At 42.8% G+C, this 19,496-nt stretch overlaps 1 protein-coding gene across 1 annotated transcript; it reads left to right on the top strand.

Moving 5' to 3' along the window:
* Positions 1–1,845: 1,845 nt before the first annotated feature.
* LOC140076761 (cytochrome P450 2A5-like) lies at positions 1,846–17,406 on the top strand. The gene is made up of 9 exons (XM_072123448.1): positions 1,846–2,087; positions 3,738–3,900; positions 4,064–4,216; positions 4,728–4,888; positions 6,008–6,184; positions 8,353–8,494; positions 12,576–12,763; positions 13,228–13,369; positions 16,383–17,406. The coding sequence occupies exons 1-9, from the start codon at positions 1,911–1,913 to the stop codon at positions 16,562–16,564; spliced, it is 1,485 nt and encodes a 494-aa protein (XP_071979549.1). The 5' UTR covers positions 1,846–1,910; the 3' UTR covers positions 16,565–17,406.
* The last annotated feature ends 2,090 nt before the right edge of the window (positions 17,407–19,496 follow it).

The raw sequence follows: 19,496 nt of genomic DNA, 5'->3' as shown, positions 1-19,496 counted from the left end.
TGGTTTGTAATGTCTTATGGTCCAACATGTCTTCTAGCTTCGGCTGTGCCAAGGACTTGGCGGCTGCCACAACACAAGAACCAGGAACCAGTACAGGGAAACTACACTTTTCTTTTAGTTACCCTTAACCCATTAAGTAATATGTACCTGTATGTCACATGGGAGAGCATCCTTTAAAGTTCCTCCTGGTGGCATGCTGTTGTTGACTTGCTCTCTTGATAAGATGCCCATGTAAAAAGTTGTAAGTTGAAGTTTCTGGGCTCCAATGCAAAATTTCTACCAGACCCCAAAAAATAATCAATTGTTTGTAGTAGTGATCTCTTCATATGGGGAAAAGACACTATGGGGCTCATTTACTTAACCGGTCCAGTCGCGATCCAGCGGTGCGTTCTCCAATGAGGATTCGGCTTCTGCCGGGATTCACTAAGATCATGCCCCCGATGTCCACAAGGTGTTGCTGCTGCGCCGAGGTCCGCCGGAGTTCACCTCTTCTCTTTGGTGCATGTAAGTGCGTGACAAGCGACACAAATTATTTTTTAAATACGGCCACACCTCCAATTTCCATCACGTGCAAGCTGGCGCCAATGCAGCACAACCCAATAGCGTGCTGCAAAAACCCGGGGCAATTCAGGGAAAAAACGTTGCAAATCGGTAATATTCAGGAAACCTGATGATTCGGCCCCTTAGTAAATTAGCCCCTATATTCTCACCGATCAGAGGCTTCTCAGCCAGGTTGTGCCCCTTCAAATTAGCTAGCAACTAGGCATGGCTGGGATTGGCCAGGTGGACACTTGGTGAACACACATGGCCAATTATAATCATGCCTACTATCTAGTGACGTAAAGCTGCCTGATTGGCTGTTCTGTCGCCCATCAGGCAACATGTGCGGGTTAGGCAGAACGACCAGTTCCATCTCTACTAGTTAGTAAAAGAGTAAGAAAATGGCTTTCAAATTTGCAGAGCATCCAGAGGAACAATTGCACGAGATATAAGCGTCCTACCTAATAAAATTGGTGTCCTCTACTGAGTTCATGATCTTCAGCAAACTCATTAATATTTGCATATGAATTGTGTTTTAAAAAAGTTTTCAGGGTTCAAGCTGTGTCACACCAGCATGTAAGTGTGCTTGGTTTACAATCCTTCATCCTGGTGGTAGATGCCCTTTCAAGTCCAGCTGGAATATCCATTTGGTTTGCAATAACTTTTGATCAATATTACCTCCTCTGGGGCCAATTTTAACTTGACAGATGCCCCAAAACAATTTCAGATTCCCTTCAGGGGCTGTTTTTTGTGGAATTCACTAAATAATCGATGCTGAAGCAAAAGGCACTGTTTACCTAGGAACAGTGGGGACTGAAGAAGAACAGCGCCACCTATAAAAGTATGTGAAGAGTTGGTTGAGGTCATGAAATTTTGCCATTAAACATATGATTTATGGTTTGAACAAACAGACGACTCCCTCCAGGTGATCTTGCAAAACTGGTTGTTACAATCCTAATAAAAGTCTTCTGAACACTGCAAACTGGTTTTGTCCATCTTCAGCTTCATTAGAGACATAATACGAAATATCACAATCCAAAATTCTAACAAAAATCTACTCCAGGGTCCACTTAAATATTATATTCATACAACGATTAAAGTTGAAACGGTGTACAAAAGTTAAGAACTTCCTACAACGTGAGGCCACTTTAACCCCCCCCCCTATTTCTGGTCCTCCTTGACTACAGTTTTTGGTGCATGCTACAACATGTTGAATTAAGTTAGATACCTATTTGGCATGTGATGTGATTACCCTTCCCACAATTCATCATCCAGCTCCACCCCTATTTTTAGTCTTCTTCAAAAAAAGGGATAATATAATACGAAGCTGATGAAATTTGGAGAGCTCTTCTGTGCACAAGAACTAACTGATGGATTTGCCACAAGATCCAACTCTTTTACTAGTCATCTTTATCTTATGCTTCATCTTGTATTTAAGTCTTAAGTCAATTAGGAATCATGGGAACCTCCCTCCTGGACCAGCCCCTCTACCACTGCTCGGGAACATGCTCGATCTTGGAGGTGATTTTGTAAATTCTCTGATGAAGGTAAAGTACCTACTGGATAAAATTACATGGTGGTGGTGGTCAGATGTATTGGCTAGGATTGATTTTGTAGGACCTGATCCACAAAAAGTTACCTATTGGCCCACATTTATCAAAACTAGTGTAGTCTGTACTATGAGCAGTTTGCCTGAGGAGTGTGCAGAGTGCGGCTGGATCATTAAAAGTGGCGCATGGTCTTCATTAATCTGGTGCCTTCTACACTAGGGCCGGAAGTGTGCACCATTTTTTGTTGCACTTTTTTCATGCATCATAATTGTGGTGCAGACAGAATTGTGGAGCAGGTGCACCTCTAGGTGCACATTTTTGCTAAGTTGTTGGACACAAAACCGTCTCAGACACTTTAATAAATGTGGGCTGATGTGTTGAAAAGAAGTTTAGTTGACGGTATCTCAGATGTTCTCCTTAAGGTTAAATGAGATGTACAACTTTAATTTGCCCCTCCCTTTCAAATTTTAATTATTATACTTTGTCTCGTGTACATTGTCTCACGGTATGGGACAATATTTATCTTTTGGGCGTAGTAAATTTCTATAATTGTTTAATGACTTGTCTATTCAGGATCAATATAAATGAATATTAAATGCCATAAAGCTTGTTGAGCGTGTTGAGCTGAACTAAACCACAAAGTTGTAGTCAGTGCCAAACTTTGCAGGTTTGGCCCCTAAACCCAGACCCAAACTTTAGTTAAAAGTTTAAGTTCAGGTCTGGGTTTGGCTCAGTTCACCCTATGCCAGCGATCAGTGTTATCTCTTTCACTGCCAAGTACTTTGTTGCCTTTAAATCAATGTGGTGCATAAACATTGTACATGTGCACCAACATTTTGGGGGGAATTGTAAATCCCCGATAATGTCATGGGGAGCAACGATCCTCCCCATAAAGACAGAGCCCATGAAATGCCAACATTTAAATGACGGAATTTCAAGGGTTGACGCCGATAGGAGGTGTTACTGGCATGGGTCTGATACTCGGACAGAATTTTCAAGTATTTGTATTCTTGTATACTTCTTTATAAAGAAACATACAAGCACTAAGGACTCACATTTCAATTTTGTGCTCTAAAAGGTCAGTAACACCAGAGCCAGTGATCAATAACCATAGTCCTAACTCCTGAACCACTTATAACTGAAGGTGGTCTTGGCTGAGTTGGGTCCCATTCCAACACAACTCAATTGCATGTATCGATTTGAATCCAGACTTTAACTACTACTACTTTGTCCTGTTCATGGGAAACCATCATGTGACGTCAACCTTGACATTGATTTTGTTTCCTGGAAAAACACCTTATTTGGTGCTTATTGCAATACAGTTTATACTTCTTTACAAGATTTAACATTTATTTATACAACCAATTTATGTATGGTATATACATTTTTTTATACAAACAAAAAATGTATCAATGAACCATGACGATTCGTAGTCTGTCTCAACGAAGACCATCATCGGCAACAAACCAGCTTAGGACAACCTGACCATTTAATTTTAAATTTGTTCAAGTTTTTGGTTACAGTCATCTGGTCAATGTGATATCTTTTTATTCTCACATCACATTTTAAGAAAAAGCTTTAAGAAGAAAAATACATTTGGAATTGTTATTACAAATATCACTACAACAATTTATCATGTAAATTTAGCTGCGTGACAAGTACGGTGATGTGTTCACGGTCTACCTGGGATCCCGTCCGGTCGTGGTTGTCACTGGATACAAGGCTGTGAAGGAAATTTATTTGGACAAAGCTGACGATTACTTAAACCGAGGAGATATGCCGATCTGGGATGAGTTTTACAAAAACTATGGTAAGAGTCTGTCATATGGTCTATTATTATGGTCTTTACTAAAACACTGAAATGTTGTTGTACCTTACCACTACGGGCATTTGTATCAATAGATTAATTTGTCTTCTATTTCTATCTATTATACTGGACATATAGTGGTTTAAGCATAATATCTATTTTGCAGGGGTGATATTTACCAAAAACTTAGAGAGATGGAAGGAGCTCAGGCGCTTTTCTCTCTCCACGTTACGGGATTTTGGCATAGGGAAAAGAAATACAGAGGTCCGGATTCAAGAGGAGACTCATTATCTGATCGAAGAGCTAAGGAAATCCAAAGGTTTGTAGAATGTTATCCATGAAATCTATTACAGCTTGATACATTTTCTGAGCAAAATTTTCTGTTGTTCTTAAAGGACATCTACCACCAGGATCAAATTTTCAGATAAGCCTGAGGGGCTCGAGTTCTAACAGGCAGGCCCCGATCGTCCTTGTAATTGTCCCTATAGATGCTGCAGGCACCATGCCCCCTGCGTCTATAGAGTTAAACGGCACGGATCGTGATAGTCGAGTTCCCAGCTGTTGCTGCGGGAACCTGGCTCTGTCAACCGGCGGTGATTGCAATGGTTTAGCTTCTGTCCCCGGGCGATCACCGTACATTATGGGGCGGCAAGTACCTATAACGTACAGTTTAAGCGTATAGAAAATGTATATCCTTCAGTCGGGGAAAAGGTGATTCCATGAGTTGATGTAGGGTGACATATTACAGAATTTCTACATAAATTTTTGAAGGTTGGGACTCTGCAAATTCTGTATAAAACATAAAACTATTCTTAATGTATCAATTCTAGAGTCGTTCTTTGATCCTCGACAGTGTCTCAGCAGAGCCCTTTGTAACATAATCTTCTCTGTCATGTTTGGAAATCGTTGTGAATATGAGGACGAGGACATTGCTACTGTCTTATCCTGTATATACGAGTCATTTGTGACAGCGAGCTCACCCTCGGGACAGGTAAGAGCAGAACAAGCAATCAAATGATCCCATGTCTGGGTCCTTTATAGAGGTGTAAATAAATGTAGATTTTATACTTTTTTGTAATAGCAATAATAATGTATTATAATATTTTAAAAGATAAAACTATAGTTATAAATATCATAATTTAATTTGACGAAGGCCCAGGTTATGCATCTAAAAGCATTGTCAAAATTCTTATCCACTGCCTCTTCCTATTCATGACCGCCTAATATCCTTCACTTTAAACTAAGCTAGGCTATAGCTAGCACTTGCAATTATTTTCCCCAATCTGCCACCTTCAAGACAGAGGAAGTGGTGGTGGGGGGGGGGGGTCGGAAACCTGCCGGGTAAAAGGCTCAGCTGGTAGGGAGTTGGCCGGCATGGGACGTTTCTGCAAATGTAAGAAGTTGTCCGTGCAGGACCCCACCAGATACATGAAGAGGCCAAAGCCTGCGTTTTATAAATGACCCCCATTGGATCAATTCCAAGAGAGGAACTTTACTCATTGGAGAAATTTATTATTGCATCTGCATCAAAAAATTATGGATTTGCATAAGAAATGTCTAAAACACCTTCTGACACATTTATCAAGGCTTTTAGGCAATTTATCGCCACTTGTTCAACTCTTCCAACAAAGGGTTCATGACCCAAGGAAAGGAGGTGTGGTTTCTTGAAAAGGGGGCCTGGCTGAGCCGGAAATAGTGTGTTTGCCAAAAAAAATTAGGTGGCACATAATTTAGACCGGCTAAAATCAGGTCTAAAAGAAGAACTCAAGAATCTGGTGCAGCACTAGAATTGTCATTGAGCTACGCACTGACAAAGCATGTGACACATTCATGAATTTCACCTAGTTTTACCCTAAAAATAATGCCACTGAAAAATACAACAAAAATGCTCGGCCTTTAAGGCCCAAACCATGTGATGAATTTATCGAAGGGGGGGTGGGGGTGGGGTCAGTCTGTTGACTATCTATTTAGTAGTCCATATGTCCTTCTCAAGTCTTCAACCATAGACCTTGTGGCATAGTAAATAAATCTCATGTCCATAATAATGGAAAAATATTATTACTGCCCATTAAAATATATTGACTGTAAATCTTCTCACTGCTCTTCTTAGATCTTTGATATGTTTCCTGGAGTGATGAAATATATTCCTTGGTATCATAAGAAGTTTTTCAAGTCCATGGACAAACTGACCCAGTATGTCAATGAGAAAGTGAAGATTAACCAGAAGACTTTGGATCCCACTAATCCGAGAGATTACGTTGACGCTTTCCTTATTAAAATGGAAAAGGTACGGAACAGAATGTAAATAGAAGCAACCATGGTAGTGCACTGTCCACTGTCCATAGATCCGCTGTGCAACAGAGTACCGTGCGTTGTTCATATCTAACCCCGAGCCTGAAAAATCCCAGCTGGCTTTGTCAAATAATGTGAAGAGGTTTTAATCTGGACTACAGTTCCTCCCAATTACCATATTAGACATATGGAGATCATAGAGAGGGTTCCTTGCAGAGGAGCTCCTACTTTTGTAGACCTGAGGCATCCATGTATTACATAGATTTATTTGGACAGTCACCATGTAATGTTATATTCTTCCTGACTCCCCCAACAACAGCTGATCAACGGTGTGAACTTATAAGGAACAAGACATTACAGTCTTCCTATTGAAATCTGCAAACTATCAGCATAATATAGAAATATTTCAGGTCCTCCTGAATGAAATCTTTGCTGTGTAGCTCTACCTGCATGACTATTAAATAAGAATACTAAACAAGAGGTTAATTAAAGGACATCTACCAGCAGGATCAAAGATGGTAAACCAAGCACACTGACATACTGGTGTGTGGCCGCTCTTACAGGATCTGCTTCTTTATGTCCTTATTTAAAAAAAGACTTTAAAAAAGAGCTTGATTAACATATACAAAGTCTGGAGCCCCTGAGTCTTCTTTGCATAATTGTTACAGCATTTTTATGTAAAACAGGGCATAAGATGCTTAAAGCAGAGCCAATCCTGCCAGAGGAGGCACACATCAGTATGTCAGTGTGCTGTGGTGGTAGATGTCCTTTAAATACATTATTAATAGAGATGAGCGAGTAACTCGTCCAAGCTTGGTGCTCGGTGGAGTATTAGAGTACTCGGAATGGCTCGTTGCTCGGACAAGTATTTCCCCTGCTCGAGATAGAGCATTTAATTAAGAAAAGACAGTGAAGAACAGTGAAGAACACAGTGAAGAACAGATTGCAGATTTTCCAAACATCTGTTCACTTAGCCGAAGACACGAGCGCAGACGCTGGTTCAGGCATGCAGGAGCGGAGGCTGAAGTGGAGCGTGGCTGGAGCTGGCATGGAGGAGCGGAGCGGGCATCACCGAGCAGGTATGGAGGAGCGGAGTGGGGGCTGGAGCGGGCATGGAGGAGCAGAGTGGGACTGGAGCGGACATGGAGGATCGGAGCGGGCATGGAGGACCGGGCATCACGGAGCGGAGCGGGCATCACAGAACGGAGCGGGGCTGGAGCGGGCATCACGGAGTGGAGCGGGGCTGGAGAGGAGCGGGGCTGGAGCGGGCATGGAGGATCGGGGCGGGCATGGAGGAGCTGGCATCATGGAGCAGAGCGGGGCTGGAGCAGGCATGGAGGATCGGAGCGGTCATGGAGGAGCGGGCATCACAGAGCGTGGCTGGAGCGGGCACGGAGGATCGGAGCAGGCATGGAGGAGCAGGCATCACGGAGCGGAGCGGGCCTTGAGCGGGGATGGAGGATCGGAGCGGGGCTTGAGCAGGCATGTAACAGAGGTGGGCTGGAGCGGGCATGGAGGATCGGAGCGGGCATGGAGGAGAGGGCATGGAGGAGCAGAGCGGGGCTGGAGCGGGCATGGAGGAGCAGAGCGGGGCTGGAGCGGGCATGGAGGATCAGAGCGGGCATGGAGGAGCGGGAATCACGGAGCGGGCGGAGCGGCGCTGGAGCGGGAACAGCACTACAGAAAGAACACGGTGAAGAACAGATTGCAGATGTTCGGAACATCTGCAAACTTATCGGAAGACACGCGTGCCAACGGTGTTCTTCACAATAGTATATGAAGAACATTATGTGTGAAGAACACATTGCAGATGTATGGAAACATCTGCAATGAGTTCTTCAAACATATTGTTCTTCATATACTATTGTGAAGAACATCGTTCTGCACGCGTGTCTTCCGATCAGTTAGCAGATGTACGGAACATCTGCAATGTGTTCTTCACTGTGTTCTTTCAATGTGTTCTTTCAGTGAAAACATCTGCAATGTGTTCTTCTTTAGTGTTCTTTCAATCTGTTCTTTCAGTGAAAAATGCTCGAGTCTCCCATTGACTTCAATGGGGCTCGTTATTCGAGACGAGCACTCGAGCATCGGGAAAAGTTTGTCTCGAATAACGAGCACATTTTTTCAAACCAATCCTATTGAAGAACTATTTTCTTTCGACAGGAAAAGGTCAACCCAAACAGTGAATTTAACATGGAGAATTTGCTCACCAGCACCCTTCAGATTTTTTTTGCTGGAGTAGAAACCGTCAGTACAACCATGACCTACTCTCTGTTAATACTTCTGAAGCACCCAGATGTCCTTGGTAAGTTGGAAAATCAAGGGCATTTGTACGGTATAAGAGAAGTTGAAGTCATGAAAAATTACTGCTTAGATAGTTTTTTTGAGATAAAAAATATGTAGGTTCAAATAATTAATAAGGATGGGGCGTGGTTTGGCCGCTGTCTGAAATGGCCACATGATAGAGGAGCTCCGTCTCCACAGCATTAAAACCAGCAACTTACCCCACTTAACCAGCAGTGACAAACCCTCCAAGATGTCCGGAGCTTCATTACAACAGGTTGGGAGGAAAAGAAACTGCACCGGACCCAGCTATAAGCTGATCAAAGCTTTTTTTTTTACATTGAACAGCACAATGCAGCAAGATGGCCGCAGCTCCTCTTCTCCAACCGCACACCACGTTGACGCAGCAAAGCAGCAGCTTGGTAAACCTCTTAAGCTCCTGCTACCATTTGGCCCTCAGGGTATGCACCTAGTTCCTCGATAAATGGGATTCGAACCCCGCCGCCAGGTCCCACAATATGGTGCCCTCCCACCCCAAATACAGGATGAGTACAGCATGCTTCTCAGATAGCGGAGAACTCTAACTCTGGCTCTCAGTTAGGCCATCATTTTTAAGCCTCTTCACCATCTGCAAGCCTAGCTAAGCAAAGTCAGAAGATGACTGATTACAATTCGTATTTAGAGGATACATCTGCTATCCAACCTGAAACACCGGATGCGTTTGCTAAGTTTCAGACCTCTAAAAAAAATGGTCTCAGAAGTCAAGCATAGTGTTACAATAGCCCATAGCAGCTTGGTGGACTCAAACAGCATCTTAGAAGACAAAGTCGGCGCAATTCAGGCTAAAACGATCGACTTGGAGGATCGTGATAGAAGAAATAATGTCAAAGTTAGAGGTACCTGTGAAATGATTCCAGATCATATGCTACGTTCTTATATCCAGAAGCTCACTGAAGCATTTCTTCAGGAGCTGACCAAAAATGAACTTTACATTGACAAGGCTCAAAAATTCCCTAAACTAGACAGTCTTCCTGAGCGTGCAATCCCTACCATCGCCATATGAAGAAATCAAGCTCTTTGTGGACCTTATGGGGGTATTTTACTAAGGGCCCGATTCGCATTTTCCCGACGTGTTACCCGAATATTTCCAATTTGCGCCGACCATACCTGAATTGCCCCGGGATTTTGGCGCACGCAATCAGATTGTGGCGCATCGGCGCCGGCATGCGCGCGGCGGAAATCGGGGGGCGTGGCCGAACGAAAACCCGACGTATTCTGAAAAACCGCCACATTTAAAAAACGAAAATGTGTCGCTTGGGAAGCGCTTACCTTCACCTGGTCTACCTCGGTGTATTCCGGCGCATTCAGATGCTTTTCAGCGCAACAGCGCCACCTGGTGGACGGCGGAGGAACTGCCTTCATAAATCCCGGCCGGACCCGAATCCAGAGCAGAGAACGCGCCGCTGGATCGCGAACGGACCGGGTAAGTAAATCTGCCCCTATGTATCTTAATGGATATGCATGATGAGCAGCTAGGAGAGGCCTCTTCCCTCAGGTTTACAAATAGGGATTAGAATAGTCCACAAAATAGAGAAAAGTATTTTCACTATGACCGGAGCTCCAAGGATTCTTCTTCCCCCTCTTATTTTATCTTAAAACTTCGATGAACAGCACCAATCTTCAATTTCTCCTGCTGAAAGTATGTCACCATTCAGACTAGCACCATCGCATTCTCATTCTCCTCTTTTAATTGTATTGTAACTAGAAGAAAATATGCAGGCAGATGGTGTGGTACGTTCCAACAAGGTTAAAATTTATTCCAATTCATCATACTCACAAAAATCCATAAAAAATGCGCATATCTCAAATTCACATAACGGGACGCTAGCTTTCTATCCGGATAGAAAGCTAGCGTCCCGTTATGTGAATTTGAGATATGCACATTTTTAATAGTTTTATGGTGACATACTTTCAGCAGGAGAAATTGAAGATTGGTGCTGTTCATCGAAGTTTTAAGATAAAATAAGAGGGAGAAGAAGAATCCTTGGAGCTCCGGTCATAGTGAAAATACTTTTCTCTATTTTGTGGACTTTTTCAAAGACTGTGTGGACCGGTCTTATACCGTGAGTAGCTCCTTCAGGGGCAAACTGTGCACCACGAACAACTGTGTTTTAGGGATTAGAATAGTTTCCATTAATGCTCGGGGGCTAAACAGTCCCTTTGAAAGGTCTCTGGTTTGGAAGGAGGCCTCCCAACAAAAAGCAGATATTTCTAAAGCAGAAACCCTCCCAACCAGAGCCGCTCCCCCCAGCCTGAGTCCCAGTGGTGATGTTATATGGTTCATTTACTATTTTGCATTGTTACACTTATATTTGTATCTTTTGTGCCAGTGTGTTTAAGCTTTGTCCATAATAGGACCCCAGCCGGGGGGAGTTACCAGGGTTTAATACCGATAAACACGTATTAAGTTTTATATACAGTGCATTTTATTGAAAAGGCCTTATTATAACACCAGATCTTTCCTGGTTTCTGGTTCATATTGTATTTGCTGGTGCTTTGGCCGCACATATTGGGTATACATAGAGTTGACACCGTCTAATCTTAGTGATTAATCTACAGATCATAGCAAACAAAGGAGAAATTGGGCATATTTATTAGGACCTCTGCGCACCGCCACTGGCGCAGAGGCCCTGAAATAATCGCAAATGCAGGCTTATTGCTAGCTTTTGCGATTATTTTCCCCAATCCGCCATCTTCACGTCAGTGGGGCGTGAAGGGGGGAGCGCGGCCGGCCGAGCGGGGGGCGCGGCCGGACGGGAGTGGGCCGGCGCAGGGCGTTACTGTCCCCGCGCCTGCTCACTCGCTGCTGCCGGCGACTTTTCATACGTGAAAAGTCGCCGGCTGCGTCTTTTCTACGCCAGGCAGGGCGTTAAAATGCTGCACTGCTGGCAGCCCGATACATCAAGAGGCAGAAGCCTCTTGATGTATCGGGCTGCGAATTTGCAGCGGCGGGGCTATCATACGCTGGCGCACATTTCTAAGTTCTTCTTCTCCTCTGCGAGTAGCAGTAAATATTCTACCTAGACATTAAGAGAGAGGTGGATTGGGCCTCCCAGACTTATGGGACAATCACATATCTGCAGTAACAGATCAACTGATGTGTTGGTGGCGAAATTCCACGGACAAAACTTGGGTGGCCTTAAAGACCTACCTGAATAAGAATGAAGTACTACGGAATAGAATGATAGCAGTACTGGGGCACTTTACCCCACCTCAGACAATGGGGCAGATTTATCAAGCGCACAAAAAAGAAATTTCCGGATCCAGCTAGGTGCAGATTAAAATCGCCCTTATTAGATTTTCAGGGCATCCATCGAATAAAGGCGATTTTAATCTGCACCTAGCTGGATCCGGAAATTTCTTTTTTGTGGACTACATTGCCCTGCAGCGGGGTGGATCCGTGCTAGCGGACTAAGTTGCCGCATGATCCAGGTGAGATGGAGGACTTTTTGTATATAGATTTATCAAGCTGCCTGAAAATCAGAATATTTCTAGTTGCCCATGGCAACCAATCACAGCTCAGCTTTCATTTTGCCAGTGCTCACGAATATTTTAAAAGGGGAACTGTGATCGGTTGCCATGGGCAATAGACTTTAATAGACTTCATTGACCATAATGCTACACTCACTTTCCAGATCTACAGCGATTGTCAATGTAATTCTCTTATCATTGTATGTCTCACTTTATAACACAAGTGTATAATTAGCATTGTATTGGTCCAATCTACTGCGTTTGGTACTGTATTGTATTTTGAAGACAAAAACTTTTTGGAAAAGTAATAATAATAATAATAAATAAGCATCAGCCTATCTGGGAGCTGTCAGATAAAAATACAAATCTTTTTTCTCCATCATCCAGAAGGTCCAATGTTGCTTTACTTTTTTTGCATTGATATCAACCTCTCAGGTGCTTTGGTCTGAAAAGATTCAAAGGGATTCATAGTGTGTGATCATCGGCCATCATTCCAGGTCTTTGCTAAGTGCTTGTCATTTTTAAAGACCTAGCAGCTGCCATTAGCTAATGTCCTTCATCTCTATCTGTAGCAAAAGTTCATCAGGAGATTGACCAAGTCATTGATCGAGATCGAAGCCCAACAATACAAGACCGGAACCAAATGCCTTACACGGAAGCCGTGATTCACGAAATGCAGAGGTTTATAGACCTCCTTCCTCTTGGTGTCCCAAGGAAAACTACAAAGGAGGTCAAGCTGCAAGGCTACACTTTACCTAAGGTACTTGTATAGAAAGAAAGAAATCTAATATGAACACCTAAAAAGCATTTTTTTAAATTTAGAATCCAAATCCTTTACGTAATCTCAGTGTTTAAAACGTTGGTTGCCTCAAGTTACCAACAAAGAGTAATTGAGCCCACAATGATATAGTGCCTCTGGTTCTCCTCTGCTTCCTCTAATAGAGGCTACAATCAACTATCAAGGTACCCCTCAAAGGGATCATATGAAATGTAACAGAAAACTGTTTTCAATAAAGAAACAAAATACTAACTTTTGACCACTATGGTCTACTATGACAGCACCACCATTGTTGTCCCATCTATTCCCGAGCTTCACTAGACCGGAAGTGGCAGCGTCCTGTTTTTCATTACTTACTGACTGCAGCCAGATATAAAATTTAAAAAAAAAACGTAAAAAAAATTCAAAATGGCTCCTCAATAATCTAATTTTCTAATTTTTTTCAGGATATTAATGTTTTCCCATTGTTGACGTCGGTGCTAAAGGATCCAACTTGTTTCAAGTACCCAAAAGAATTCAACCCAGAAAATTTCCTTAACAAGAAAGGAGAATTTCAAAAGAACGGTGCCTTCATGCCTCTAGCTGCAGGTAGTCGTGAGCCCATATATATACAGTGGGGAAAATAAGTTTTTGATCCCTGGCCGATTTTTCAAGTTTTACCACAAAGAATGTAGAGGTCTGTAATTTTTATTGTAGGTAAACTGTGAGTGACAGAATCTAAAAAAAATCCAGCAAATCTTTAAATAATTATTTAGCATTTTATTGCGTGAAATAAGTATTTGATCCACTACTAACCAGCAACTATTCTGAATCTCTCAGTGCTGTTAAGTAACTCCTCCTACTCTACACTCATTTCCTGTATATATTGCAGCTATTTGAACTTGTTTCCTGTATAAAAGACACCTGTCCATAATCAATTGTCCATACTCCACCTTGGGAGTATGGACTGCGGGGACAGAATTGGAGACCTGCACAGGCTTTGATGGGCTACAGGACAATAGGTGAGGTAAGAAGACAATACAATTTTTAGAAAATGGAAGAAACAATAAATGACCTTTAATCTTCCTCAGTCTGTGGCTCCATGCAAGAGCTTACTTCATGGGGTAAGTAGGATTCTGAGAAAGGTCAGAAGGACCTGGTCAATGACCTGAAGCCAACTGGGAACACAGTCTCAAAGATAACCATTGGTAACACACTATGCCGTCATGTATTCAAATTATATAGGACCTGCTCATGCCAGCACATGTCCAGAAACATTTGAAGTTCCCCACTGACCATCCGGATGATCCAGAGAAGACACGGAGGAAGGGCATGTGGTCAGATAAGACCAAAATAGAAATCTTTAGTATAAAGTACACCATCCCAAACATGAAGCATGGGAAACATCATACTTTGGGGTAGTTTTCTGGAAAGGTGACAGGACGACTGTACCATATTGAGTGGAGGATGGATGGGGCCACGTATTACAAGATTTTGGACAAAAACTTCCCTCTCTCAGGAAGAGCATTGAAGGTTGACCAAAAACTAAGCAGCCACATTTCAATGAAAGCATTTCAAGGTCTTTGAGTGGTCTTGCCAGTCTCTTGACCTGAACCTAATCACAAATCTTTGGAGGGAGCTGAAAGTCCTAGCCCAGAAGCCTGAAAGATCTGGAGAAGATGTGTATGGAGGACTGGACTAAAATCCCTGCCTCAGTGAGCTTAAATTTGGTCAGGAATAGAGATGAGCAAGCACTAAAATGCTTGAGTGCTCGTTACTCGAGTCAAACTTTTCCCGATCCTCGAGTGCTCGTATTGAATAACTAACCCAATTGAAGTCAATGGGAGACTCAAGCATTTTTCAAGGGGACCAAGGCTCTGCAATAAAATGTGTCATTTTATTGAGAAATAAGGAAGTTAGTCCTGTTTGCTCGTTTTTTTAATTCAATGGAATATTCGCAGAACTTCAAAAAGGAGAATGACCCGTGTTAAACATATGCAACATGTTCTTCACACATATTGTTCTTCACATACTATTGTGAAGAACACCTTTCTGCACTAATGTCTTCTGATAAGTTAGCAGATGAACGGAACATCTGCAATGTGTTCTTCACTGTGTTCTTCACTTAAATGATCCTGTGTTCACTTTGTTTTCTGTGTTCACTGTTTTCATTGTATTCTTCATTGTTCAACACTGTTTCCTTAAAGGAAACCTACCACTTAAAAGTGGTAGTTTTACATACATATACATGGCACCAGCTCACCCTGAGCTGGAGCATATTTTTGTTAGGAGAACAAAGCCCCTAACGCAGATTTATAAGTTATATTAACTTATAACTCGGCGCACCATGCGCGCGCCGGATTCTGAAGTGCAGGAGAGCCAGTGACGTCACCAAGCTCTCCGGCACACGCGCGCCTGCACAAATTAGCACGGGGAAACAGGCTGTGTTAAATTGCACAGGCGCGCGTGTGCCGGAGAGCTTGGTGACATCACTGGCTCTCCTGCACTTCAGAATCCGGCGCACGCACGGGCGCGTGCATGGTGCGCCGAGTTATAAGTTAATATAACTTATAAATCTGCGTTAGGGGCTTTGTTCTCCTAACAAAAATATGCTCCGGCACCAGCTCACCCTGAGCTGGTGCCATGTATATGTATGTAAAACTACCACTTTTAAGTGGTAGGTTTCCTTTAAGTAAATGCTCGATCTCGAGCCGGCGAGCAACGAGCCGTTTCGAGTACGCTAATACTCGAACGAGCATCAAGCTCGGACGAGTATACTGGCTCATCTCTAGTCAGGAAACATCTGACCTCTGTAAGATTTTCTGTAGCAAATTTTCGATTCTATTTTTCTATAGGATCAAATACTTATTTTGTGCTATAAAATGAAATAACTATTTAAAAATTATGTAATTTCCTGGATTTTTTAAAAAAAAATTCCGTCTCTCACAGTTGAAGTGATCTTCAATTAAAAAAAAAATGACAAATTCCTCCATTCTTTGCAAGTACGAAAACTTGCAAAATCGGCCTGGGATAAAATACTTATTTGATAGATAGACCTATATATATATATATATCAACTTCCATATTTTCAATATATGTTCGCCTGGCAACTCTAATGTTAGTGGACACAGGGTCCAATCACTCACACAATAGGCTGCTACATTACTATGCAGTTTATTGTCAATTTGGTGCACCAGACAGGTGATCCCAAAATCCTAATTCACTATAGGGCCTATGTTCTGCCTATGTTCTGGGGTCTGAGTGGTCAATATAGAGTCCAATAAAATGATAATTTATTTATCTTCTATGCTTTTTTTCAAACTTGACAAAAAATACTCTAAGGGAATGAATTTTGATCATAGGACAACCAATGAATTTTTATGAGGCCACCAAAATATATACAGTACACATTATATGTACCTGGTCCATTGGTCCAATGCTATATAGTATAAAAACCTTTATACATAAATTTCTAAGAAAGAACTATTATCTGTGAAACCAAATCTTCCATGGAACTGAGTATCGCTCATTACAAAAAGACATGTACTCCTGCCCAAAGACTAATATATAAAAATGTCAAATGTATCAAACCAACTTCTGAAATATTATATTCTTCTCTTAGGAAAGCGGAATTGTCTCGGAGAAGCTTTAGTACGGATAGAACTCTTTCTCTTCCTTATCACCATCCTGCAGAATTTTGACTTGAAATCCCCGCTACCCCTAGAAGAAGTTGACATTAGTCCAAATGTTTCCGGATTGGGGAACCTGCCAAAACCCTATAAAATTGCCTTTATTCCACGATAATGAAACAGGTTCAGCACCTGTTACCATTTTTGAAACTTGTTTCGATTTTTGGGGGATTTACTTTGTTCACTTGAACTGTTTTTGGTGAAACTTTAGTTTTTAAGACTTATGAATATTAGAAAATTGAATATAATTACAAATAAACTATTTAATCCAATGGTGTGTAATGTCTTATGGTCCATCATGTCTTCCAGCTTGGGCTGTGCCAAGGCCTTGGAGGCTGCCACAACACAAGAACCAGGAACCAGTACAGGGAAAGTACACTTTTATTTTAGTTACCCTTTCTCCATTAAGTAAAATGTACCTGTATGTCACATGGGAGAGCATTCTTTAAAGTTCCTCCTGGTGGCATGCTGTTGTTGACTTGCTCTCTTAATAAAATGCCCATGTAAATAGTTGTAAGTTGAAGTTTCTGGGGTCCAATGCAAAATTTCTATAAAAAAATATTCAATTGTTTGTAGTAGTGATCTCTTCATATGGGGAAAAGACACTATGGGGCTCATTTACTTACCCGGTCCAGCAGTGTGTTCTCCGACGAGGATCTGGGTTCTGCCGGGATTCACTAAGGTCCGTGTGCCCGATGTCCACCAGGTGTCGCTTCTGCACCGAGGTCCGCCAGAGTTCACCTGTTTCTCTTCGGTGCATGTAAGTGCATGTCAAGCGACACAAATTATTTTTTAAATACCGTGTTTTTTCCAAATACGTCAGGTTTTCCGATGGCCACGCACCCGATTTCCATCACGGGCAAGCCGGCGCCTCAGAGGCATCCATGCATGCTGCCCCTGCTGTTTCCTGTCCATTTTGCCTCCACGATCCTCCAAAGCATCCACCAATGTCTCCATGCGCAGATACTGGAGCGCAAGAGGAAATACAGCACATTGTCCCCTTAGCAACGAGCTGTGTCCGGCTACATTTTCGGGTGTTTTACCAGCTGTGATTTTCTGGAGTTTTATATGGGTCACTCATTTTGATAATAGATGCAAAGCTGTATGACTGAGTGCGCGCCCCCCACATGCCTCCACACGCCGTTTCCATAGCAGCCTCCACACGTCGTCTGGATAGCTGCCTCCACACGTCGTCTACATAGCAGCCTCCAGACGCCATCTCCATAGCAGCCTCCACACGCCGTCTCCATAGTAGCCTCCACACACCGTCTCCATAGCTGCCTCCACACATTGTCTCCATAGCAGCCTCCACACGTCGTCTCCATAGCAGCCTCCACACGTCGTCTCCATAGCTGCCTCCAAAAGTCCTCTCCATAGCAAACGAGCTGTGTCTAATTGTGCTGTATTCAGATACTTTCATGCTGTGCTTTTACATGTAAGATACATGAGCTTCATAAATATATTTACATTTTAAATAGAGATGAGCGAGTATACTCGTCCGAGCTTGATGCTCGTTCGAGTATTAAGGTACTCGAAACGGCTCGTTGCTTGGACGAGTATTTCCCCTGCTCGAGATCGAGCATTTAATTAAACAAACACAGTGAAGAACAATTAAGAATAGAATAAAAACAGTGAACACAGTGAACACAGGATCATTTAAGTGAAAAACACAGTGAAGAATAGATTACAGATGTTCTGCACATCTGCTTACTTGTCGGAAGATACACGCGGAACGGCAGCAGGGAGACATCGCACAGCGGGGAGACATCTGGCGCAGCAGAGACACATCTGGCGCAGCAGAGACACATCTGGCGCAGCAGAGACACATCTGCCGCAGCAGAGACACATCTGGCGCAGCAGGGAAACATCGCGCGCAGCAGGGAGACATCGCGCGCAGCAGGGAGACATCGCGCGCAGCAGGGAGACATCGGGCACCAGGGAGACATCGGGCAGCAGGCAGACATCGGGCACCAGGGAGACATCGGGCAGCAGGGAGACATCGGGGAGGCTTCAGTGGAAGAAGAGGAGCGGATCCCGGGACAGCGTATCTCCTCTCCCGACAAGTAAGCAGATGTGCAGAACATCTGTAATCTATTCTTCACTGTGTTCTTCACTGTGTTTTTCACTTAAATGATCCTGTGTTCACTGTTTTTATTCTATTCTTCACTGTTCTTCACATCTGCTAACTTGTCGGGAGATAATATACGCGCGGAACAGTGAAGAATAGATTGCAGATGTTTGCATACATCTGCTAACTTATCAGAAGACATTCTTTTTCAATTAAATAACACATTTTATTCCCGAACCATGGTCCCTTTGAAAAATGCTCGAGTCTCCCATTGACTTCAATGGGGCTCGTTATTCCAGACGAGCACTCGAGCATCGGGAAAAGTTCGTCTCGAATAACGAGCACCCGAGCATTTTAGTGCTCGCTCATCTCTAATTTTAAACAATTTGTGGTCTATTCTTTATCCTAATGTGTAAATAGTTTCAACCTTAGGCTCATTTGCGTAATGTTTAAAACCTTTTTTCGTAAAAAAGAATTCTTAGGGAGCTAAAAGAAGAGAAGATCCTGCCAGAGGGGGCACACACCAGTATGTCAGTGCTTGGTTAACAATCCTTCATCCTGGTGGTAGATTTCCTTTTTAAGAGTCCAGCTGGTATATCCATTTGGCTTCAACTTGTAATAACTTTCGATCAATATTACCTCCTCTGGGGCCAAGTTTAACCTGACAGATGCCCCAAAACTTTAACAAATTCAGATTCCCTCCAGGGGCTATTTTTTGTGGAATTCATTACATATCGGATGCTGAAGCAAAAGGCACTGATTACCCAAGAACAGTGGGGACTGAAGAAGAACAGTGCCACCTATAAAACTATGTAAAGAGTTGGTTGAGGTCATGAAATTTTGCCATTAAACATATGATTTATGGTTTGAACAAACCGACTACTCCCTCCAGGTGATCTTGCAAAACTGGTTGTTACAATCCTAATAAAAATCTTCTGAACACTGCAAACTGGTTTTGTCCATCTTCAGCTTCATTAGA

The sequence above is a fragment of the Engystomops pustulosus genome, chromosome 9, assembly GCF_040894005.1.
Source record: "Engystomops pustulosus chromosome 9, aEngPut4.maternal, whole genome shotgun sequence".
Taxonomy (NCBI): Eukaryota; Metazoa; Chordata; class Amphibia; order Anura; family Leptodactylidae; genus Engystomops; species Engystomops pustulosus.
Note: the sequence above shows the minus strand (reverse complement) of the source record. Positions and strands in the feature narration are given on the sequence as shown.